This window comes from Muntiacus reevesi, chromosome 3, assembly GCF_963930625.1.
Source record: "Muntiacus reevesi chromosome 3, mMunRee1.1, whole genome shotgun sequence".
Lineage (NCBI taxonomy): Eukaryota > Metazoa > Chordata > Mammalia > Artiodactyla > Cervidae > Muntiacus > Muntiacus reevesi.
In genome coordinates, this window is record NC_089251.1 from 8,116,448 (window position 1) to 8,140,713 (window position 24,266).

The 24,266-nt window shown below is 54.1% G+C and overlaps 3 protein-coding genes across 6 annotated transcripts in view; 2 read left to right on the plus strand and 1 right to left on the minus strand.

Moving 5' to 3' along the window:
* SH2D3C (SH2 domain containing 3C) overlaps positions 1–3,371 on the plus strand; it is a 32,853-nt gene extending 29,482 nt beyond the window's left edge. For all 3 annotated transcript variants that reach the window (XM_065928401.1, XM_065928402.1, XM_065928403.1), the window contains 3 exons: positions 112–223; positions 594–800; positions 2,753–3,371. In XM_065928401.1, the coding sequence (XP_065784473.1) occupies positions 112–223; positions 594–800; positions 2,753–2,928 (495 nt within the window). In that variant the 3' untranslated portion in view covers positions 2,929–3,371. The remainder of the gene's footprint in view (positions 1–111; positions 224–593; positions 801–2,752) is intronic.
* Positions 3,372–5,317: 1,946 nt separating this feature from the next.
* TOR2A (torsin family 2 member A) lies at positions 5,318–9,342 on the plus strand. 2 transcript variants are annotated; one of them, XM_065927120.1, is made up of 5 exons: positions 5,318–5,509; positions 6,107–6,372; positions 7,303–7,478; positions 8,142–8,269; positions 8,589–9,342. In XM_065927120.1, exons 1-5 carry the CDS (start codon positions 5,359–5,361, stop codon positions 8,831–8,833), a joined length of 966 nt encoding a protein of 321 aa, XP_065783192.1. In that variant the 5' UTR covers positions 5,318–5,358; the 3' UTR covers positions 8,834–9,342. The 2 variants fall into 2 exon arrangements, with proteins under 2 accessions (XP_065783192.1, XP_065783193.1); XM_065927121.1 differs by lacking the exon at positions 8,142–8,269.
* Positions 9,343–9,457: 115 nt separating this feature from the next.
* TTC16 (tetratricopeptide repeat domain 16) lies at positions 9,458–24,006 on the minus strand. Its single transcript, XM_065927122.1, has 17 exons — positions 23,989–24,006; positions 23,182–23,354; positions 22,757–22,847; positions 22,457–22,600; positions 20,747–20,847; positions 20,515–20,644; positions 18,501–18,715; positions 17,593–17,837; positions 17,087–17,228; positions 15,546–15,711; positions 14,301–14,443; positions 13,986–14,148; positions 12,034–12,115; positions 10,706–10,956; positions 10,566–10,627; positions 10,176–10,448; positions 9,458–10,019 (listed from the first exon to the last, which is right to left on the minus strand). The coding sequence occupies exons 1-17, from the start codon at positions 24,004–24,006 to the stop codon at positions 9,458–9,460; spliced, it is 2,961 nt and encodes a 986-aa protein (XP_065783194.1).
* Positions 24,007–24,266: the final 260 nt, after the last annotated feature.

A 24,266-nucleotide genomic window follows, 5' to 3' on the forward strand; every position in this document is an offset into this window, starting at 1 on the left:
GTGACTGTACTAATAATTATTATCCCATATCTGGGTGTCGGCTCGGCATACTGGCCTGTGGCCCCAGCAGGCCCCTTCGCTGGCTAGTCGCTCATAGTCTGATCTCCCTAGATTGCCCGGCTGGAACAGACATGGGTGACCCTGCGGCAGCAACACACAGAGGGTGCCATCCTCTATGAGAAGACGCTCAAGCCATTCCTCAAGAGCCTCAATGAGGGCAAAGGTACCTCCCCCGTCTTGCTGTTCGACCTCAGACGGGTTCCAGCCCTCTCTGGGCTGGCCCAGACTCTCCCAGTAGGGAGGATGACGAGGGCTTGACTGAACTCTGTGCAGGCCGTTCTTGCGCTCACTTTCTGCACCTGGCAAACGTGTATGCCATGTCCAGGTCCAGCCTCAGCCCGTGGGCTGGGCCAAGGTGCAGTGGGTTCAGCTGGAGGAATCCAAAGGGAGGGGCTTGTCTCATGAGTCAGAATCCTGGGGGCTTTCGCTGGAACCTCAGGCAGGGCCCTTCCCCTAACGCATCCTCAGTTTCTGGACCTTGGTGGACGGTGGGCCCCTCTGAGACCTCTAAACACGTGCCTCCCTCCCTGCAGAAGGCCCGCCGCTGAGCAACACCACGTTTCCTCACATTCTGCCGCTCATCACTCTGCTGGAATGTGACTCGGCCCCGGCCGAGGGCCCTGAACCCTGGGGCAGCACGGAGCATGGCGTGGAGGTGGTGCTGGCCCACCTGGAGGCCGCCCGCACGGTGGCACACCATGGCGGCCTTTATCACACCAATGCCGAAGTCAAGCTGCAGGGTGAGTCACGGGCTGCATCTGGGGGGCAAGCCACTGCTGGTCCTGCAGCCTGGGCCTCCCTCCGCATAACTTGCTCTCCCTTCTCCTCCAAACATCCCTTCGGCTTTCTCCATCCCTCTTTGCTGCCCCGTCTCCTGGACTTCTTTCTTTTTTTTTAATTTGTAGGATAATTGCTTTACAATGTTGTATTGGTTTCTGCCTTACAACAACATGAATCAGCCATAAGTATACATATGTTTCTTCCCTCTTGAACCTCCCTCCCCCTCCCATCCCACCTCTCTAGGTTGTCACAGAGCACTGGGTTGAGCTCCCTGTGCTATGCAACAACTTCCCACAAGCTATCTATTTTACATATGATAATGTATATGCGTCAGTACTACATTCTCAATTTGTCCCACCCCTCCCTGACTTCTTTTTCCTCACCCCTTTTATTCACTCATTCAGCAGTTTGACGAGTTAGTGGCAGGCACCAGGTCAGCTTGGGGGATGATTCAAAGAGCACAGTAGCTGTGTATCTTAGCTTCTCTAAGCCTCAGTTTTCTCATCTGTGAAGTGGGCATCCTGAAAAGCCCATTTTACAAGGTTGTTTACAAAGCACTTGACCTGGGGAACTGGGTCTGAGGCAGACTCACCCTGTCTTCAAGGAGCTGTCAGTTCAATCAGAAAGTAGAATCCCTTCTTATGGAAGAAGCAGAGATAACGGCTTTCAGACCTTTTACTTCTTTAGGCAATATTTAACTCACAAAAGTTCACTGTAGACAAACAGCTGAACAAAACCCAGATAAAACACCAACAATTACCTGGTAATTGGTAAATGTTGTGAGCATTCTGGTAAACGTCTTTTCAGTCTTTCTTCAGAAAGAACAAAACAAAAATTTTTTTACATTTACTTCCAAAATGTATATATATTTCTTATGACAAATTTTGAAACTTACAGAAAAATACAAAAAAGAAAAGAATCACCCAATATCTCCCCCCAAGTTAGCAGTGATAGTTTATGTTTTGGTCATTTTATTGTTTTTTTAATATTTATTTATTTATTTGGCTCCACCAGGTCTTAGTCGAGGCACATAGGATCTTCCATCTGCATTGTAGGTTGCGGGATGTTTAGTTGCAGCATTTGGAATCTTCTAGTTGTGCCGTGTGGGATCTAGTTCCCTGACCAAGGATGGAACCCAGACCCCCTGCATCAAGAGTGCGGAGTCTTAGCCATTGGATCACCAGGGAAGTCCCTCTAGTCATTTTAAAATTATATGTTGCAGGGACTTCCCTGGTGGTCCAGTGGTTAAGAATCCACCTTCCAATACAGGGGATACAGGTTTGATCCCTGGTCAGAGAACTAAAATCCCACATCCTTTGGGGCAACTAAACCCGCACACCACAACTACTGACCCTGTGTGCTGCAATGAAAGATCCTGCATGCCGCAACTAAGAAATTTTTTTTAATTATTGAAAGTGAAAAGTGAAAGTCGCTCAGTCGCGTCCAACTCTTTGCGACCCCAAGGACTATATAGTCCCTGGAATTCTCTAGGCCAGAATACTAGAGTGGGTAGCCTTTTCCTTCTCCAGGGGATCTTCCCAACTCAAGTATCAAACCCAGGTCTCTCGCATTGCAGGCGGATTCTTTACCGACTGAGCCACAAGGGAAGCCCAAGAATACTGGAGTGGGTAGCCTATCCCTTCTCCAGGGGATCTTCCTGACGCAGGAATACAACCAGGGTCTCCTGCATTGCAGGTGGATTCTTTACCAACTGAGCTATCAAGGAATAGTAGGACAAAGACCAGGTGTTAAACTGCTTGGTTATGTTCATCCACAAACCTTGTGGGATCCCTGGCAGATGTGGGGGGAAGTCCCTTGGAATGGGGCCCTGCGGGATGTGGTGGCTCCTGGTAGGAGCCCCAGCTTCCCTAGCCAGATGGTGGTCCCCTGACCCCTGTGCCCCACCCTGCAGGTTTCCAGGCCCGGCCGGAGCTCCTCGAGGTGTTCAGCACTGAGTTCCAGATGCGCCTCCTCTGGGGCAGCCAGGGCGCCTGCAGCAGCCAGGCCCGCCGCTATGAGAAGTTTGACAAGGTCCTCACTGCCCTCTCCCACAAACTGGAGCCTGCTGTCCGCTCCAGCGAGCTGTGACCCCCATGGACCCTTCCCCTCTGCAGCTGCGGGCAGCAACGGGATCAGAAGGGCACAGACCTTGCCCCAGAGCACCCCAGGGACACTGTGATCAGCCTGAGAATATTCCGGGTTCAACTCCAGGATCTCCTGTGCACCTCCAGGGTCTACGCAGACGCTGGGCTCCATCCTACCTGCTCCACACTCACCAGGCTTCCCTTCAGGAAGAACTGGACCCCTGTTTCTCCCTCCAGTTTCTGCTTCTCCCCTTCCTGCTGAGGTTGCCCTGGGTTTGAGCCACAGGAGGCTTCTTATACCTCCTCACTCTTCTCCGGGCATCTGTTTCCCCCCGCCCACAATCCAAGCCTGACACCAAGGCCTCCCTCTGGCTGTAAATACATCTGTCTGTTCTGTAAATATATGTATAGAAACCATGTTCTTTCTTTCATATAATAAACTTTTATGACTCTTTTTTTTTCCTGTCTCTCAGGGGGCTTTGGGGTGGACGTGTCTTTTCTCAGGTGAAAGTGGAAACAATTCATTCAACAAATACTCATTTTGCACTTGAAACATTTCTAGATTGTACCAGGAGCCAGAGTTACAGCCAATACTAAAATCCAATCCCTGTCATAGAGTCTTAACCACTGGGACCACCAGGGAAGTTCCATGATGGGTTTTCAGTGATCATTGATTGATTACTTTGTGAGCCGAAACACTCCCTGTGCCTATACCTCATGGCAGTATCACCATTCCTCACAGGCCAGAAGGGTGATAAATAGCTAATTCCCACCAGTTGGAGAAATACTGACCTGCACCCATTCCTTCCCCATTCTTTGCCTCCAGAAGCTGCAGCAAAGCTTCCCACAAATGTACAGTCCAGTATCCCGGATGTTTGGGGGTGGAAGGGCTTTATGAAATCTAAGATTCCAGCTTCCCTCAGGAAAACAGAACTGGAGGGAGAAGGGACTTTCCCTGAGTCACAGCAGCAGAATGAGAAAGCCTGGAACTGGGGTATCCTGACTGGAAGTTCTTGCCTTTTCTCAACAGTGGGAACTACCCACTTCTTTTCAAGTTTTGGAATGTGGCCCCAAAATGTGTGTGTGTGTGTGTGTGTGTGTGTGTGTGTGTGGTGGGTGGAGCAGGAATCTTTGAGGAGGGCCTTGAAGGCAGTTGTCTTGACTCGATGGGCAGAGGAGGAAGGCAGTGTGCATCACCACCCCACACTAGGCTGGAGGCCTGGGGAGCCTGGTCACTGAATTTGAAACGTCTGGGGCCCTTCGCTTCATGAAACTTTTGACCAAGTGAGGCTGGATAACATACTGCATTAGATCTTAGGCAGCAGCCAGACTTGGGTTCAGTTCACTAGTTGACTGGCCTTGAATAAGGGGCTTAACCTCCTGGGCCCAGGTTTCCTCTTCAATAAAATGGGGCCAATAACAGAACTGATCTCTTTGGGCTACTGTTAAAGCATGTAGCACATAGTAGCTGCTAGGTGAGGGACCACCATGTTTTATATGTAATAGATAAATATATATATATATTTTGGCCATGCCCCAGGGTTATGCAAGATCCTATTTCCCCTACTGGGGATCAAACCTGTGCCCCCTGCAGTGGAAGCACAGAGTCTTAATCACTGGGCAAGCAGGGAAGTTCCATAATGGATTTTCAATAATCATTTATTGATTACTTTGGGGGCCAAAACACTTCATGTGCCTGTACTTCATGGAAATATCACCATGCCTTTGATGAGAGGTACTGTTATCATAAGATATACAAGCGGCATGCATTTGTGCTAAGTCTCAGTCGTGTCCAACTCTTTGCGACCCCATGGACTGTAGCCCACCAGGCTTCTCCTTCCATGGGATTCTGCAGGCAAGAATACTGGAGTGGGTTGCCATGCCCTCCTCCAGGGGATCTTCCCGACCCAGGGATCGAACTCGCTTTTCTTACCTTTCCTTCATTGGCAGGCGGGTTCTTTACCACTCGCGCCACCTGGGAAGCCCAAGATATACAAGGCATCGTCTGTTAAGGGCACATAATAGGTGCTCACCAAAAGCTATTAGTGCTCTTTTATCATATAAAAGGGGAGGGGGGGAAGAGCACAGAAAAGGCGCTTTACAAGGTACCGCACAAGTTTTTGCTACAGTTGTTACGTCACCCTTGATAGTCATAATCCGTCATTTATTATTCTTTCGGGGCTGTGATGGTCCCTCAGTTACCGTGGCCATGGAAACGCAGTGCGCAGTCCCGGATTGGACGGTTCGCGGGCTCCCCCTGGAGGCCGCCTTGCAAGCCTACGGGGGACCACGGGGAGGGCTTTGGAGACGGGAGCGAGGGGAGCTGGGAGTTGTAGGCCGCAGGAGGTGGCCGCCGCAGAGCGATGCACGTCGGGAGTCGTAGTTCTCGGCAGAGGCGGTTGGCGGCCCCAGACCCAGCTTCGGCCTCACCCGGATGGCGGCTGCGACGCGCAGCTGCCGGCCCTGGGGCTCTCTCCTTGGGCTGATCTGGCTGGTCTCGGCCGCGGCCGCCTCCTGGGACCTGAATTCGCTGCGCTGCAACTTCGGCTCCTTCTGCGAATGTGACTTCCGGCCCGACTTGCAGGGTAAGGCGCCCAGACCGGAGAGCCGGGCGGACTAGGGGAGACCTTGGATGCCGGGGTTGTGCCGGGGCCAGACGTGGAGAGTAGACCCAAGGGCAGACCCCTCGAGACTTCCAGACGGTCCGGGCTGGAAGTGGGCCCGGCGTTGAGGGACTCTGAGAGCCTGGGGCACAGGACTTGGGGCGAGGGTTTAGGGATGCCTGTTTGGAAGTCAGGATGGAGAGATGCCTTTGACAGCAGAGCCCTGGGTGGTGGTCGAGGGTGGGCAGTTTAGACCTCCGCACTGGACTGGCCGGTCAGGGGAGAAGCCTGCCTTGAGGGTGGGCAGGGGTCTGGGGTCGACCCTTTTGACAGCTGGCAACCATTTAGGGCTGAGCTGCGATCCAGAGGGCCACCTGGTGGGGGTGCTGCAGAGCTGAGTCAGCCAGAGGCAGAGGACATCCCCCGCCCCAACCCCGCCAAGGGCCTCACTCCCTTTCTGCAGACAGCTTGTAAAAAAACATCCCAGAATACAGATTCCCAGACATGACTTTCCTCCTGAACCTGTTCCACTGCAGACGTGTGTCCTCAGCTCCGACACTGTTCTTCTTGTGGCCCTAGGTCTGGAGTGTGACCTGGCCCAGCACCTGGCGGGCCAGCACTTGGCCAGGTCACTGGTGGTGAAGGCACTGAAGGCTTTCCTGCAGGATCCAGCCCCCGCCAAGCCGCTGGTCCTCTCTCTGCATGGCTGGACTGGCACTGGCAAGTCCTATGTCAGCTCCCTGCTGGCACACTACCTCTTCCGGGATGGCCTCCGTAGCCCCCACGTGCACCACTTTTCCCCAGTCATCCACTTCCCCCACCCCAGCCACATGGAGCGTTACAAGGTAGGCGGGTAGTGTCCTGGCCCACCCTCTGCACCGTAGGGTGACTCCACTAGGGTGGGAGTGAGTCCTGAGCCCAGAGAGTGGAATCCCTTGCTCCAGGCAACACAGCCAGTTACAGCCTTCAACCCTCAGGACCCATCCTAAACAAAGCTTAGGGTGCTATCACCTGGCAGGGAGTTCTTGATTTAATGCCTGGAGGCCAGTAATGGTACCTGTGTGCCAAGGTTGTTGTGAGGGATGTGGGATTATAGAATCGCAGGTGTTATGAGCACTTACCTTTGCCAGACAACCTGCTTTATCTTCTCTGTAAAGCTCTTAGAGTAAGGAGGCTCGGAGTAAGCACTCAGGAAATATTAGCTCTTTTGACTATTGTTGTTGATTGCAAGGTACTTCCCAGGCTGATCTGTTTCAGCTGTCACAACTCTGTTGTGAAGGTTCAGGGAGCAGGAAGGTGCCCTCCCCTTTTCTAGAAAGCAAGAGTTGTCAGGGAAGGAGCCCCCTGACAAGGCAGGTGTGAAGCCTGGGTCTGCATCCCTGTTCTATTGTTGACTTGCTGTGTGAGCTTGGACTACTCTCTGCCCTTCTCTGGGCCACAGTTTCGCCATCAGCCTCATTAAGGGATCAGTGCTCTTTGGGAGACTATATCTTCTTGGGAAGATGAATTCTTTTTAATATTTATTTATTTGGCTGCATCTGTCCTAGCTGCAGCATGCATGAGCTTTGATCTTTGGTGCAGCGTGTGGGATCTTTAGTTGTGGCGTGTGGGATCTAGTTCCCTGACCAGGGATTGAACCTGGCCCCTTGTATTGGGAGCACTGAGTCTTAGCCACTGGACCACTAGGGAAGCTCCATTAATTCTTATTTTGGGAAGGAATCTGGGGTTGGGGAAGCAGCTCCAGGCCCCCTCATACTCTTGCCTCTCTCCCACAGAAGGATCTTAAGAGCTGGGTGCAGGGGAACCTCACTGCCTGCAGCCGCTCCCTCTTTCTCTTCGATGAGATGGACAAGCTGGCCCCAGGCCTGATAGAAGTCCTACGACCTTTCCTGGGCTCCTCCTGGGTTGTCTATGGGACCAACTATCGCAAAGCCATCTTCATCTTCATCAGGTGGGGCCAACTTTGCAGCAGGCATTGGTGCAGGAACACTTGTCAGAGGTCTCAGCTATCCAGTCTTGTCCCATGGCAGAATACTGTTCCCCCCCAGGGCCCATTTGGGTCCCCCCCAAAGTCCCCCATACCCTCACTGGTGACACCATCATTCAAGGTGTTTGACTCCCCTTTGACATTCTCAAAGCCTGGGTTCAGTCTCTCAATCCTCATTTTTTTGTGGCACTCCTGCTGGGTTAAGAGGTTTCCCTCTTTTGTGACCAAGAGGACACAAGCCTGAGAAAAACAGGACTAGGAACCAGTTCCACCTCTGAGAATTCTAGCTGTGTTTCTTCGGGGAAATCACTTCACTTCTCTGAGCTCCCATCTCCTTTTCTGAGCAGGGCCAATCTTAATACCCTACTGTCCTCGAGGCTGAGTGAGGGAAAGTAGGTAAGGGACCTAAAAGTGTCCTATTAATATAAACTGTAAAGTGCATGACACAGATAGGCAAACTTCCAGGGTCGCGGTTATGGATGGCTCAGGAGAGGGGAAGCGGTTCCTGGGGGCGTTTTGAATGTGTTTGGCTCCTGCTGGCACTGAGCTGGGTGGGTCCTGTTAGGAGGCATGTGGGAAACCAGAGCTGCATCCTGCCCTCACGGTCTGCGTCCCCCGTGGTTTTAGCAACACCGGTGGTGAGCAGATCAATCAGGTGGTGTTGGAGGCGTGGCGCAGTCGCAGGGAACGCGAAGAGATCGGCCTGCAGGAGCTGGGACCGGTCATCTCCCAGGCTGTGCTAGACAACCCGCACCGTGAGTTCAGCTGAGGACCCCACGCCAGGGGGGCTTCCAGACTGGGGTCTCACTCCCAGATCACACCCAGGGCTGGGCTGGACTCCCTGGGGGTGGGTCAGGCTCTCCCAGGTCAGATGCTCTGCCCACCGACCCAGTACTTTCCAGCCGAGGCTTTGGCGCTCAGGGTTGGTGGACAGCCTCCCCTGAGCCTAGCACCCGTGCGGGGCTGGGAGGATTCAGGTCAGCAGCCTTCCTGCACTTCCTTCCCTGTGGGGGTGGGCGGGGGCCTGGCTGACCCCTGTGAAGCACAGCCTCTTCCCATGGCTCCGCCCTGCAGATGGCTTCTGGCGCTCCGGCATCATGGAAGAGCATCTCCTGGACGTCCTGGTGCCCTTCCTGCCACTCCAGCGGCACCACGTGCGGCACTGTGTGCTCAACGAGCTGGCCCAGCTGGGCCTGGAGCCCAGGGATGAGGTGGTCCAGGCCGTGCTGGACAGTACCACCTTCTTCCCCGAGGACGAGCAGCTCTTTTCCTCCAATGGCTGCAAGACGGTGGCTTCCCGAATCACCTTCTTCCTCTGACTCTCCCAGCTGGCATCCCTGTCCTCCTCTACCTGGCCAGGCCATGAAGGAAAGCCCTGGACTGCCGGAGGGTCCCTGGTCCTGCAGAGTGGGACCCAGAGCATACTGTGAAGATGAGGAGGGCTGTTGGCTGGGCCGTGAGACAGAAGGCCTGGGCAGGCCCTGGCTCTTCATTGGTCTGAGGGCATCTTGGCCTTTGCCTCCTTCCTCAGGGAAATCACTGGTCACCCCAGAATTTCAAGGAGACTTGACCGCAGCCTGAGCCTTCTTAAAATGTGAATTGTAACTCAGGGACAGTGGCTCATGGCTGTGCCCTCCTTCACTCTGTTCCTCTGGCCCTTGCCCCAGTACCATACCACACACCCCCCCCCCCCCCGTGTCCCCATATGGTAAAACCAGGCTGAGACTTCTGTCTCCGTGAACAGAGGGACTCAAGTTCACACTGGAGCTGAGCTTTTCAAGTTTTTAATTTTGTACATGAAGAGAACAAATACAAATAAATTTAGTCACAGGACCAGAGAATGTTGGCCCAGGTTCTGATTGCTTCTGAAGGAGGCTACAGCGCGGAGCAGAGGGGAGAATCACCCTGCACTGCAGCAGGAAGTGAGGGGCTGAGCATACCTTTCAGAGAGGAGCCTCACTGCCGGGGCTGGGCTTCCGTCTTGGGCCCTGGGCAGTCTGCATGTTGCTGAGACTCGGGTTCAGTCCCCAGGTGACCTCGGTCTTGCTGGAACCTGGGCTTGCGTTCTGGCTCTGGGCCGCCTTGGACTGGCTGCGCCTCTGACTCTGAGCCTGGCCCTTGGTGGCCTCAGTGTTGGAGGGGCTCCAACTTGAGTCATAGGAAGTATTGATCTTGCTGGGGCTTTGGATCATTCTCCAGCTTTGGTCCTGGGTAGCAGCTGCCTTTCTGAGTCTCCAGCTCGGGCCACGGGCACCCTTGGACTTTCTGAGCCTCCGCCTTGAGCCCTGGGTGGCCTGGGTCTTGTTGAGCTTTTGCCTTGGGCTCCAGGCAGCCTCTGCCCTGCTGGGCCTCTGGTTTTGAATCTGGGTGACCTCCATCTTGCTGGGCCTCTGGCTGTGGATGAGAGTGGCCTCCGTCCTGCTGGGCCTTTGGCTGTGGATGAAGGCGGCCTCAGTCTTGCTGGGCCTCTGATTTTGAATCTGGGCAGCATCCGTCTTGCTGGGTCTCTGGCTGTGGATGAGGGCGGCCTCCGTCCTGCTGGGCCTCTGACTGTGGATGAGGGCAGCCTCTGTCCTGCTGGGCCACTGGCCGTGGATGAGGGTGGCCTCTGTCTTGCTGGGTCTCTGGCCGTGGATGAGGGCGGCCTCCGTCCTGCTGGGCCTCTGACTTTGAATCTGGGCAGTGTCCATCTTGCTGGGCCTCTGGCTGTGGATGAGGGCGGCCTCTGTCATGCTGGGCCTCTGGTTTTGAATCTGGGTGGTGTCCGTCTTGCTGGGCCTCTGGCTATGGATGAGGGTGGCCTCCGTCCTGCTGGGACTCTGGCTGTGGATGAGGGCGGCCTCCATCTTGCTGGGCCTCTGGCTTTGAATCTGGGCATTGTCCGTCTTGCTGGACCTCTGGCTTTGAATCTGGGTGGTGTCCATCTTGCTGGGCCTCTGGCCGTGGATGAGGGTGGCCTCTGTTTTGCTGGGCCTCTGGCTGTGGATGAAGGTGGCCTCTGTCATGCTGGACCTCTGGCTTTGAATCTGGGTGGTGTCCATCTTACTGGACCTCTGGCTTTGAATCTGGGTGGCGTCTGTCTTGCTGGGCCTCTGGCTGTGGATGAGGGTGGCCTCTGTCCTGCTGGAGCTCTGGCTATGAATGACGGTGGCCTCTGTCTTGCTGGGCCTCTGGCTTTGAATCTGGGTGGCGTCTGTCTTGCTGGGCCTCTGGCTCTGGATGAAGGTGGCCTCTGTCCTGCTGGGCCTCTGGTGGTGGCCTGGGGTGGACTTGGTTTCTCTGGGGCTGTGGTTCAGGCTTAGGTCTTTCCTACTGTCCCCTGAGTCTGAGGATGGTGTCCTTAGCAGTGAGGAGTCAGAGGCTGTCACAACAGTGGTGGAAGTGCTCCTGTATTCCTGACCCGTACTGGATGTCTCTGTCTCTGAGATGGACCTGGTCCTGACTGGGAAGGATGTGTCCAGAGAAGCTGTCAGGCTGCCTTCCCCAGACAGTCCCAGGAAAGGGAGGCTTCTAGGCCTCACCTTTGCCTATGACCCAAAGGCCTCATGTGGCCAAGGGGGAAGGCCTCCCAGATCTCACTAAGCCCAGCCCTCCTGGCACCCTGAGGCCTACAGGTGGGTCATGGCCATAAGATAAAGGGGAGAGATGAAGGTCCCCACTGTCTAGCGCTGGCCTCCACTCTGCCGGCCGCCTCTCGCCCTGTGTCCCCGTCACCACCAGCACCTGCGGGGACCTGGCCCTCTGCCTGCAGCAGTTCTCTGGACTCTACTCTGCCCACACTTGGCTACCCCATTTCCTCTGAGCCCTTCCTGACCCTCCTGACCCTCCCTGACCCTCCCCCAACAGGGGCTAAATGCACCCATCGTTCTCAGGACTCTTCTCCGTGGTATGGCTACACTGTCCAGTTCCCTGTGTACCTGTGTACCGTCTTCCCTTCAGGACCAAGAGCTCCCTGGGGCAAGGACTGTGCCATTCATGCCCGCACACGGTGTCCTGCACAGGCTCGGCCCTGGGATGCTCAACACATTTGCTAAATGGCAGGAAGGGGACTAGAGCCCCTACATCCATCCCTCCCCAGACTGCCCGCAGCTGCTCCCAGGACTCAAAGCCGCGTTCTCAGGTTTTTCATTTTGTCCCTTCCATGTTGGCACCTGGCAGAACTGAGGGTAAAAGCCCCCTGGACATGCACAGGCTCTGTGGGCTAATTTCAGGGAGAGGCCAAGGGGGCAGAGAGAGGAGGGACAGGGTTGAGCGGGGAATGAAGGTAGAGCAGGCAGCAACGATGAAGTGCCTCGAGTGAGAGCTGGCTGCCCAGGCTGTGTGCTGGGCATCCCCGAGGGTTCCCCTCACTCCCCATCCCTGCACCCGCCACTCCCCCACCACCCACAACAAAGCTGGCATGAGCCCTCCTGCTCCATATACACACTGCAGTAAGCAGCAGAGGCCAGATTCACACCCAGACCTGGGAGCCTCTGACCTCTGCCCTCCCTGGTGTATTGGCCCATGCAGGGGGACTTACAGCCCAAGATGGAGCCTAAAGAGGTCTGGCTGATGTAGCTGTCGGTCAAGGATGACTCCTTGCTGGGGGCCAGCTTTAACTTCTCCTAGGATCAGAGACAGGCTGGGCAGTTGGCAGGCTGTGGGAGGCCGCAGCTCTAGAAGGCCAGCCTTCTAGAGGAACTTAGAGTTCCTCGGGGGCTGCAGTTTAGGGCTGGATGGGGACATGGAGCGGCTGAGTGGACAGGAGTGGGGGTGACCAGGTTAGACAGGTGTGGCGACACAAGAAAAGCAGTGTCAAAAGGCTGCTTGGCCCTCGTCTCTCTATCTGCAAAATGCAAATTCCAGTGTGGGAAAGGCTTCTGTATGCTGTGAAGTGCTGCGCCCTGCCAAATGGCTAGAGGGGTTGAGGAGCTTCTCTGCACCTTCCCTGCCTCATCCCATTCATCTCTAGGCGCATCTGGGAGGGAATGCCCATTGTTATAATTGCCTGGACCAGGAAATGCCTAAGCAGCCTGGCACTCGGCTAAGAGGCACACAAGCAGAGCTGGAATCCAGGTGGGGGTGGGCGGTGGGAGAGTCTACGGCCAGGCCTTTGGCAGCTGGTCACACCTGCAGGCTGCAGCGGGGAACATGTGGTAGCGAGATGGAACGGGCAGGGCTCTGGAGCACTAAGCAGGGAGCCCATGATGACTTCAGGGCACACACAGACCCCCGATCTGTAGCTCTGTATCCTAACATGAGTTGGAAAAATGTAGAGCTCGCCTTTTCCATGTCTGATAAGGGATGCTGGCACTCCAAGGACTTCAGTGGTTAAAGTCTCCCTTGGACATAATTTACTTGCTGTCCATCAGCAGTCCAGTGGATCAATAAAATGGTAGGATAGCCACAGGATGGAACTGTCCACAGGAATGAGAAGGAGCAGTCAACTTGAATGCCTCTTACCAACTTGGAAGCTTAATGAACAGAGCCAGAGGCAAACAGGCATGTGCCATCCTCCATTGAGAAGGACCAGTGCATTTGTTGGCAGTGTTAGGAATCAGAACAGTCCTGAGGGAGGAGGGGCCCAGAGCCAGGTGAGAAGGGCTTCTGGAAAACTGGGAATGTGTTCTTTCTTGAGCTGGAGAATGGAGTCATAAGGGGTATTCATTTTGTGAAAATTCATCAACCAGTTCACTGAGGATTTGTGTACTTTATGTTCCACTCAATGAAAAGTTTTTAGAAATGAATTCAAGTGTTAAAATCCTGGGGGCTTCCCTGGTAGTCCAGTGGTTAGGAATCCGCTTGCTCGAGCAGGGGACACAGGTTCAATCCCTGGTCCGGGAAGAGCCCACACACCACAGGGCAACTCAGCCCGTGCACCCCAGCTCCTGAGCCTGAGCTCTAGAGTCATGACCTGCAACTACTGAGCCCGTGGGCCTAGAGCCTGTGCCCTGTGACAAGAGAAGCCACTGCAATGAGAAGCCCGCTCACCGCAGCAAAGAGGAGCCCCCCTCCCCCACCGCCCACTGAAACTAGAGGTGAAAGGGAAGTTGCTCAGTTGTATCCGACTCTTTGCGACCCCATGGACTGTAGCCCACTAGGCTCCTCCATCCATGGAATTTTCTAGGCATGGGTACTGGAGTGGGTTGCCATTTCCTTCTCCAGGGGATCTTCCTGACCCAAGGATCGAACCCAGGTCTCCCGCATTGCGGACAGATGCTTTACAGTCTGAGCCACCAGGGAAGGTGAGTGTGGACAAAGTGTAGGAAGCCTCTCTCTGTAAGGGGCCCCCATTCTCACCTGCACTCCTTCAGGTGTCCCCCCCTTTACTGGTACATTCTCCCCCTCACAGCAACACGTCCCCAGCCCAGGTCACACAGCTGAGTGGTGGCAGAGCCAGCCTCTAGCCAGCCTGCAGCCCTCAGCCCTGGCTTGGGGTACAGTCCACCTCACACCCCCAGGAAACCCGGCCCCGGCGTGGGGTGCACTCACCTTCTCCTTCCCAGAAACCTGCACCTCTTCCTCTGGGCCTTCTGGCTTTGCCTGCGGGAACTGGCGAGGGGCCTCCATCTCCTTGGAGGTCTCCAGTAAAGGCGGCTCCAGCTTCCAAGAGACGATCAGGGCCCGGGCCCTCTGTTTCCGATCCTTGAGCTGCCTGCCAAAGCGAGTTGTCAGAGCGCTGGGTAAGCCTCTCTGACTCACCCCACCCTCTCCGGGACTGGATGGTGGCCTGAAAAGGCAAGCATGTGCCTTGAGCCCCAGCCGTCCCCCAACTCTGGGCCTGTGGGTCCTCCCGTAGAAACTTACTCGAGGATGTCCTGAGGGGTGCTGGTGTACAAGCTGTGCCCCACCACCCGCTCCAGCTGCAGCCTAGCCAGGTTCGCCACCTGGCTGCTTAGCACCTCTTCCACTGACATGCCGGGGAAAAGGTTGCTCATCATCGGGAGCAGCTGCCAGGAAGGAAGGTGACCAGAGTCAGGTGTGGGCTAGGACAGGGGCAGATGGTGTGGCGCTGCCCTGACTGGCCGAGTCCCTTCTCAGGGCTGAAGAAGAGAAGGGTTTACAAATTCAGCATCGGTTGCTCAGTCACATCTGACTCTTTGTGACCCCATGGACTGCAACAGTCCGCCAGGCTCCTCCATCCATGGGATTTTTCCAGGTAACAATACAGGAGTGCGTTGCCGTTTCCTTCTCCAGGGGCTCTTCCCAACCCAGGGATCAAACCTGGGTCTCCTGTATTGCAGGCAGACTCTACCATCTGAGTCATCAGGGGGAAGTCCTTTTATAAATTGTTGTTTCTTTGGGCCTGAACTATTGGGAGATCTTGAGGAAGGAACTATTATGTGAGGGAGTTCTGAGTCTGATCAAGGGTTCTGGAGTCAGCCAGAGGAGGGTGTGACCTCCAAGCTCCATGACCTGGGCCAAGGGAACTGACTTCTCTAAGCCCTACCCTCTTCCCTCTGTGAATTATGGGGTGACGATAATGTTACCTGTCTCGTAGGTGTTAAAGAGGGTTAAACAGGGTGGTATAAGCTGCAGTGGTTAGAACTGTGCCTGGCTAATGTGTTACCTGCTCAGTTGTGTCTGACTCTGCAACCCCATGGACTGTAGCCTTCCAGGCTCCTCTATCCATGGAATTCTCCAGGCAAGAATATTGGCATGGGTTGCCATCTCCAAGTGCCTGGCACATAGTAAATGCTATGGCATCATTGTTGTCTTAGTCACTCAGTCATGCCCGACTCTTGTGACCCCATGTACTGTAGCCCATTAGGCTCCTCTGTCCATGGGGTTTCCCAGGCAAGAATACTGGAGTGGGTTGCCATTTCCTCCTCCAGGGGATCCTCCGAACCCAGCGACTGAATTTGTGTCTCCTGCACTGGCAGGCAGATTCTTTATCGCTGAGCCACCAGAGAAGGTACAAAGTAAATGCTCTGGCATTAGCAGTGCTTATCACTGCTAGGAATCCAGGTTTCTTTTAGGGACAGGATGTATCTTTAGATGGTCAGAGGTATTGACTCTGGAGCCCACCCTCCTGGCCCAGCAAGAACACACCTTGGGTTGCTTGGGGTCAAGGAGCAGGACAGTGGCAACATCCTGGCGGGCCCCAAAAATGTTCTGCATGAGCTGCCGGCTCCTGGCTCGGTACAGGTAGTACTGGGGCTTCCGGGGATTGTGCTGGATGGCCATTGAGAAGTGGTTCTCTGCCTTCTGGAACTGCCTGCAGGACACAGTGGGCCACAGGGTGCTCTGAGCTAGGCCACCTGGGGGAAATGGGGGCTTCTGGACCTCACTGGGGAGTTTGGGGGAAAACCAGGCTAGTTTCTGCTCCCTGCCACCAACACTCCTCCTGATGGACCCAACACTTAAATGCTAGTGTGAAGTCCCAAAATAAATGGACACTTTTATGATCTTGGAATAGGAAGGGCTTTCTGAATGTCACAAACCCAGCAGCTAAATATGAAGAGAAAAAAAAAAAACTAATTTGACCATGATTAAATCCCATTATTTAGTAGCAAAAGCACCACAAAAGAAAGCAGCAAATAGGGAAGAATATTTTGCCACATAAGACAGATAATAAGCAAACTTTCCAGTCTACAAAGAACTCTTATAACCAAAAAAAGTTTTTATTGGACAATTTAAAAGCAAATGGGAGAACATTTTAGGCAGACCATAATGGCCAATAAACACAGGAAAAATGCTGTCCTGCACCCACAATTTAAATATGCAAAGTAAATCCAATGCAAGAGAACCATTTTTTTTTTTTTTTTTTGCCTACAGATTAGCAAAGTTAAAAAATAGTGTTAATGCTCTGTGCTAGGGAGGTTTGGGGAAATGACTTTCTTTTAGTGGGGGAAGTTTATATTGGTTGTTTTTTTGGAGAACAATTGGTTATCATCTTTAAAATGTTAAAATTTAACATTAAATCAAAAATTTAACTTCCAGCAATCTAACGACAGATTATGAATAACGACAGTATGAATGGATGGAAACACATGTCTTGGGTGTCATTATTGCATTATTTATCATTAAAAAAAAAAAAAAACAACTGAAAACAGCCCAAATTCACCAGCAGACTATTGTCTAGAAAAATTAACTGTGGTACTTCCGCCGAATGGAATACTTTGCAAACAATAGAAGAGAATGAAGTCATCCTTTGTGTAACGGCCATGGGAAGTAAAAAAGCCTGTCAAATATCAGCTCAGCACGATCTCACTTTTGTAAAATGATAGCAATTGCCAATACATGCGTAGAAATCAATCTGGAGGACTCTACCAAACTCACCCAGACAGGGGAGGCGTTGGGAGACAGGTATTAGAAGGAACTTCCATTTTCTGAGTCTTATGTTACTGAATACTTACTTTTTTTTTTTTTTTAATAAGCGCAATTACCGTAACAATATTCAGAGAAAAAGTGAATGATTTTTAGCGAAAACTTGGAAAATAAAATTGATATTTAGAAGACTTAACTGGGAGAGCAGAGACATCTTGACCCAGGGAGCCCAAGCAGGAGTCTCCATCCCTGATCTCCCCGGCCCCGCCCATAGCCCAGTCTGCCCCGCCCACGGCCCCGCCCCACCCACCGTCGGCTCACACCTGCTCCGTTGCTCGCAGAAACCCAACTTCTCCTGCAACAGGCCCATGCGCAGGTGGGCGCCCTCGTCCTTCGGACTCAGTGCCAGCGCCTGCTGGTAGTCCGCCTCAGCAAAGGTCAGGTTGCCCAGCTGGAAGAAGCAATCTGGAGCGCGGGGACTGAGTGGGGATCGCAAAAACCCAGGGCGCAGGAGCCGCGGCCCAGTTGGCTCCACCCCCTAGGAGGCGGGGCCTGCAACTGATGCTACCCGTGGGCGGTCGCCAGCACCTGCAGCGGCTTTTCAATGCAGCTGGGCGCTTCTTTCCAGTGGCCCGATCTGAGCATTTTGAAGGACTGTGTAGCCAGATGGTCTCTCAGACAACGTTTCCGCTCCGTAGTGTGTTCGTGGGACCCTGAGACTCCCCTTCGGCCCCTTCTCCCTCCCTCCCTCCCTCAGGGCCCTCGAGCGCCCAGCGCAGGCCTTAGAGAGGCAAGGGGCTCACGCCGGGCTCCCCGGGACCCCACTCACCGCCGCGGTTGATGTAGAGGCCTTTCTCCTGCTGCTCGTCCTTGAGGGCCTTGTTGAGCAGCAGCACGCTGTCCTGGTAGGCGCCCTGCATGTAGCAGTGCACCGCGAAGTCGTTGTAGGCCAGCAGCAGTTGACGCTGGGCCTGCTGCACCAGCTCCTCTTGGTGCTCGCTCATCATGTCCAGCGCCTTCAGGAAGTCCTCCACTGCCAAGTCAAAATCCTGGAGCCGTCGGTACATGGTGCCCCTGCGGGAGAGGCATATGAGAGCCAGAGTGCCTGCACCGACTCGGGGTGTCCCAGAGAGTGGATGCAGTCTGGGTCCCCAGACCGCTGGAGGCGGCAGGGTGGGGGGACCTCCCCGCTCATGCGCTAGGTTTGGCCTGTGTGGCTCCCCGATTGCTACTGAGATAGCCTGATGATTCTACTTTGCTTTACAAATAACTTCTTTCTTTTTGGGAGCAGCGTGCCTGCCAGCCTCTCTGCTAAGGGTTTTTGTACACAGGATGATTGTTTTACCTCCACTGTTTATTGAGAAAACCCAGGGTCAGGGAAGTTAAATGGCCCAGAATGAGGTGTTGAGCCCTTGCTGGGGAGGTAGCGGGCATAAATTCAAACCTAAGCCTCCTTTACTGGGCTGGGTTGGGCTGAGTCTCCCAGTATAAACTGCTCAGCAGGCCTGGGGGTCCAGGATTCCCAGGTTAACAGGCTGCTGCCTGCCCCTTCTCCAGAGGCAGTAGCAGAAATCACCTCCCATGATTCCTCAGTCCTGATGGAGAGCAGGGAAAGACCCTTAGGGACTAGATGGGGAAACTGAGACCTGGGGAGGGTCAAGGGCGCTCCCGAGATCACATAGCACATCTGAGGCAAGGCAGGGCCTGGGACCCAAGACAGCATCCCCCCCCCAGTACCGGAAGAGGAAGAAGCTGGGGTCCAGAGGGTTGTTCTCAATGGCACAATTGATGCAATGCAGCGCATGTTGCAACTTGCCCTGCACGGCCAGGACCCCAGCATCTTGGCGAGCCTGCTGGGCCTGGCCCACCATCACCTGGAGCAGCACCTTGGCCTGTGGGTGCTTGGGATCCAATAGCAAGGCGCTGTGTAGGTCTCGATAGCAGAGGTTGGGCTGCAGGGGTGCAAGGCAAGGATAGCGTCAGGACTGCACTCAAGCTGAGTTCCCCCCTGTTTACTGGGGAGAGGCAGACCTCTGGGCAGGCCAGCACCATGCCACCCATCTTCAGTGTCCCCCCCGCCCCTCCGTTGTTGTTTTGCCTTTTCTGTCTCTTGAAGGAGGAAGGGAGCATTGTGGGAAAATCCTATCCAAGGCCCCATCCCTACTGGCCCCTTTCCAGATGTGACCTCAGGTGAGCCAGGTCTGCCTCAGTGGTTTTTGCTGTAAAATGGGGCTACAGATGCCTCCTCCTTGCAGGACTTCTGCGAGGCTCACTTGAGGTAGGGGGAGGTCATGGTCTCCTGACCATGACTGTCATGTCCTCCCTGTCCTCCCCTGTACACCCTCCCGCACACCTCTGACATTTAAGCCCAAGACAACTCTAACCAAGAACAGATTCAGGCCTGGGCATGAGCAGAAAACATCCCTAGACAAATACCTTCCACTGGGTGAGCAGGTCAGTCAGTCAGTCAACATTTTTAGCAAGTAACCCATGTCCTGTGGCATAATTGGTTGAGGGCGAGAGAGGCAGTGTTGACACTGGGTGTGAGTGGAAACTGGGAGGGGAAAAATGGCAGAGGTTGGGACAGGGCTTTGGAATAGGTGGACTTGGATTCAAGGGGAGCAAGTTAGCCAAACCATCTGAACCTGCTTCCTCATCTGTAAGAAGAGGACAGTGGGTTGTGTCTAACCTCAGAGGGTTACTGCCAGCCTTAGAGACAAATGTGAGTAAAGTGCTTAGAATGTGTCTATGCATTGTAGGGAGCAGCTGCAATCCCAACAATCAACAATAATTGTCAATAATGACTAGTCTCCTACCTTTGAAGGAGCCTCTCCCATTGAGTCACCTGTGGGACATAAGAGCCCAGCCCCTGGCAGAGGGAAGCTCTTGGTTCCAGCACCCTGAGGACACCCTGCCCATTCCAGCCCATCATGCCCCTCCTCTTCCTGAGTCCCCCTGCCCCCTACCCCAAGCACCCAAGCATCCTAGCCAAACTGGAACAATAGGCCTTGTTCTGGATGCCTCTGCTTTCCTCACTCTCACCTCTCCAGACCCCCAGTCACTCTCTGGTCCTGCTTGCAAAGGTCTGAAGAACTTGCCCTCCTCCTTGCCACCATCCTGCTCATCCTCCCTGAGTCCCACTCCTATCCAGATGGATGGTACCCAGGCTTCCAGTCTCCCAATTTGCCCCTCTGCCCCCCCAGCCCACATGCCCCCTGGCAGCCAAAAGGACTTTTCTAAGGCCCACTGCCCCCAGGGAGCACCCTTCTGAGGTTCCTGCTGCTCCCCAGGAAGAAGTCAGGGCCCCCCGGGGTTCACGAGATCCTGCCTATCACTCTCTCATCCCTGCAGCCCCTCCTTCTTTGTGACCCCAAGTCTCACATCTAAAGGATGCCTGGCGGTCTCTGATGGTGCTTCACATAATTGGGAAGTCAGTCCTTGTGTAATTATTTGCTGGGGGCTGTTTTCCCTGGCCTGTGAGTTCCGTGAGGGCAGGGCAGGCCGAGACTTCTCACCTTGTGGTTTTCAGGGATTGGTGCAGGCCTGGCAGAGAGCTAGGGCTGAATGATGCTGGAACAACTACCTGACCGGGCAGGAGTGGTCAGCACTGGTCAGGGTTCGGGAAGGACAGGGCTCCCACCACACTGGGAGCTGTGGCCTCTGGGTTGGTGGATAGCCTAGCCGCCTCCTGTAATCTCAGCACCCAAACAGGGAGGAGGCCCACCCATTGGCCCTGCCTGCCCTGCTCTACCTTCTGGAAGAAGTTGTAGAGCCTGGCCCGGAGGATGTAGACATCTGCATTGGTGGTGCCTTGCTTCACCTCCTTGGTGACGAACGAGAGGCATTCACGATGCTTTTTGAGGGCCAGGAGACAGGCCAGGCTGTGGGCGGAGAGCAAAGGTGCTTGGTCTGCCCAGTGAGAGGGGCGGGAAGGAGACGCTGAGGGGCACAAAGGCTAGAAAGCTCTTGACCAGGGTGCTCACCATCGATACCGGAAGCAGACTTTCTCAGGCTGGAGCTCAGAGGCTTGGGAGAAGACGGTCAAGGCATCCAGAAAAGCGCATTGCTCAAAAAGGCACTGGCCCTGGTGACAAAGGGGTCGTCAATCCTGCTTGTGAGCCCAGTCTAGCAGCCCCCATGAATTGAGGGATGGCCATCACCGGGGTGGAATGAAAAGGGATGGGGACAGAGTCCTTCAGATCAGAGAGAGATTTTAAGAGATAGAGATAGACAGAGATACAGAGCTGGGGAGACAGCATGACACATAAATATATAGTTGGTGACAGAGAGATAGGGAAAAAAGAGAAAACCTGAGAGGTGGATCAGAACAGCAGATCTAACGATAACAGGCTCCTTCCTGGACCAGGGCTCCAGGTGCCAAACCCTGTATTAAGAATACAGGGGCTGATTCATGTCAATGTATGGCAAAAACCACTACAGTATTGTAAAGTAATTAGCCTCCAACTAATAAAAATTTAAAAAATAAAAAAATAAAGAATACAGGGAATTCCTGTATTCTTAGGGATACATATAACTTAGTGAGTTCCCTGGCTGTCCAGGGTAGGACTCAGTGCTTTGACTACAAGGATGTGTGTTGGGGAACTAAGATCCTGCAAACTGCCCAGGTGCAGCAAAAATTAAAAAAAAAAAAAAAAAAACACCCTAAATTTATCTCATTGGGACTAGGTAACATTCCCCTTTTAGATGAAGGAACTGAGGCTCAGAGAAGTGAAGTGACCTTTCCAAGGACACACAGAAAGAACAAGATTGGCCTCAGGACCCCCGCAGACAGTTTAAGCATGTGGTCTGGTTTTAGGAATGTTTCTTTTTTCAGAGTTGAATAATAATAATTATTATTCCTATTATTTTGGCTGCACAGTATGGCAGTGGGATCTTAGTTCCTGACCAGGGATCCAATCCTGCCCCACCCCCTTGCAGTGGAAATGCAGCGTCCTAACCACTGGACTATCAGGGAATTTCCAGAATTGAATTATTATTGACATTAAAAACCAAGACATCAAAGTTGTGAATGTGGGGGAAAAATCAGGACTTTTTTGGGATTTTATGGATTAATATCATCTTTATTACACATTACAAATGGGGGGCACTCTTGTCTTTTTAGTGCTGGGAGCCTGTGGACTCTAGGCCTGTGCTGTCCAGTATAATAGCCATGGCAATACAAATTCAAATTTATTCAAATTAAATATCAGTACAATTCAAAAATTAGTTCTTCAGTCACACTCTTGTCTTTTTAGTGCTTAGAGCCTGTGGACTCTAGGGCTGTGCTGTCCAGTACAATAGCCACCTGCTGCCCATGGCCATACAAATTCAAATTGATTCTAATTAACTATCAGTACAATTAAAAAATTAGTTCTTCAGTCACACTCGCCACATTTCAAGGGCTCAACAGTTCTACGTGGCTAGTGGCCATCAGAATGGACTGTAATCATCATGCCAAGTGATCGCTGTCACTACTGCAGAAAGTTCTATTGGACGTACCCAGCTCTGGTGGCGGACGAACCTGGAAGGTGGGAGAGGTCATGAGAAGGAGTGGCAGAAGGGGCCACAGAAGCAGGGACAAGAAGGTCGCCAGGAAGTCAGGGCTGGCCCCGGGAGCAAGGAAAACCCCCAGAGCTGGAGGGAGAGCCAGCAGGCCGGGGAGGGAGGCGGGTGCCTCGGGCAGCGCCGCTCACCTTCAGGTAAAGCACCAGGGCGAGTCGCTCCAGGTAGTCTTTGTTCTCTGGCTGGGAGTAGTAGGCCTTTCGGAGGTTCTGGGCGGCCGAGGAGAAGTCGCAGAGCTGGATATAAGCCTCGGCTCTTAAGGCATAGAATTCTACCTGAGGGAGAGGGGACCCAGACTGCCGTTCCCCTCCCCACGATCCGCCCCGAGGTTTGCCACTCGGCTACCACAGGGACTCACTCGTGGTCCTGAGAGGTGAGAGTGTAAGCGGGGGACAGCAACTGCCCGTGCCCAGCCAAACCCTCCCTCTCACCAGCTGGGGGTCCAGGTGGAGGGCGCGGGAGAAGAAGAGCACGGCCGTCTCCCAGTCCTCTTGCTCCAAGCACTGATGAGCTCGATGGTAGCTGTGGGGGGCAGGGGACACAGGCAGGGGGCAGGCTGGCCCTGACTTGGGACCAGCCCAGGACATAGAGCTGGGGGGCTGGGAATGCGTTGCAAGGAGGGGGGACTTGGGTAGGAAGACAAGAGGGGTAGACAGAGACCCAGGGAGAGCAGGCTGGCCATCCGTGGAGCCCATCCAGCCTTATTTTTGCTGCTGAGGTGGAAGAGCCCCAGTATACAGTTGAGCTTGCTGGAGCTCAGAGAGGGAGAGTAACTCACCCAAGGCTGCACAGCATGTCAGTGGCTCTGCTGTGCAGGAGAAGGAACCTGGGACCCCTGGGCAAGGGAGACACTCACTATTCCCTGACTTTGAGGGGCACGGTTAACCCCGTAGCCTTTGGTTTTATATCATCAAAGTTCTGGAAGATTTGGCTGGTCCCAAAGATGCGCTGGAGGGTCCCCTTTGGCATGGGAATCACCCATGGCTTTGGGATGTGTTGTGAGGGAGCTTTGTCATGCTCCAGACCATCCTGGAACCAAGCAACAGCAAGCTGGAGCAAGCCTCAAAGACAATCCCCACTCCACTGACACACTCTCCTCGGGTGTTTTACAGGATGGAGGAGGGGGTGGAAAGGGGGCCTGGGAGGAGGCACAGTCTGGGGTCTGGCGGCCCTCCCAACCCCTTTCCCCTTAACCTCTCTCCAGTCCTGCCTCTCTCTCCTGTGGTCAAGATCTCAAGCTCACACTGCTCTCTGCTCTCCTCCTGGTCCCCCTCAGCTTCTACCAGCTACTGACACCCAAAACTCTTGTCTGCAGCTCAGGCCCTGCACCAAGCCAAAGGCCCTGGGGGTCCAGCAACGTCTTGCGAGATTTATGTTCCGTTAGTCCCTAAGTCCTGTCCATCCCACTTCCTACAGATCTCTCAGATACCCCCTCTTCTCTCATATGGGTCACTGCCATCTCTGTCTCTATGCCAGCTCCGGCCACCCCTCCGACCTCCCCACCAGCCGCAGGTCCTAAGACCTCTGTTCTCTGCACAGCAGCTAGGGACTTTACAGAATCGCACAACTGAGCTGGCCTCTCCTGAACGAAAACCTTCCCTGAGAACCCATACGTGGTCACTTCTCCCCCACCCTTTGCCTTTGCTTTAGACTTCTCCCGCACCTCTCCGGAGTCTGTCATGAGGCCCCTTCCGGGAGGACCCCAGGACCTGGACCAGCTTACTCGCGGTCCTCACTTTCCTCTTGGCCCCCTCCTTCCCACGTTGCTAGGCATCATCTCCAGGACGCCCACAGGCTCCGCCCTTTAGCCACGCCCCCGGAATCCCGAGGAGTCCAATCCCTGAAATCCAATTTCAAACCGAGCCGGAAAGAAGCTGCGCTCTTAGTCGCTCGGTCGTGTCCGACTCTTTGCGACCCCATGGACTGTAGCCCGCCAGGCTC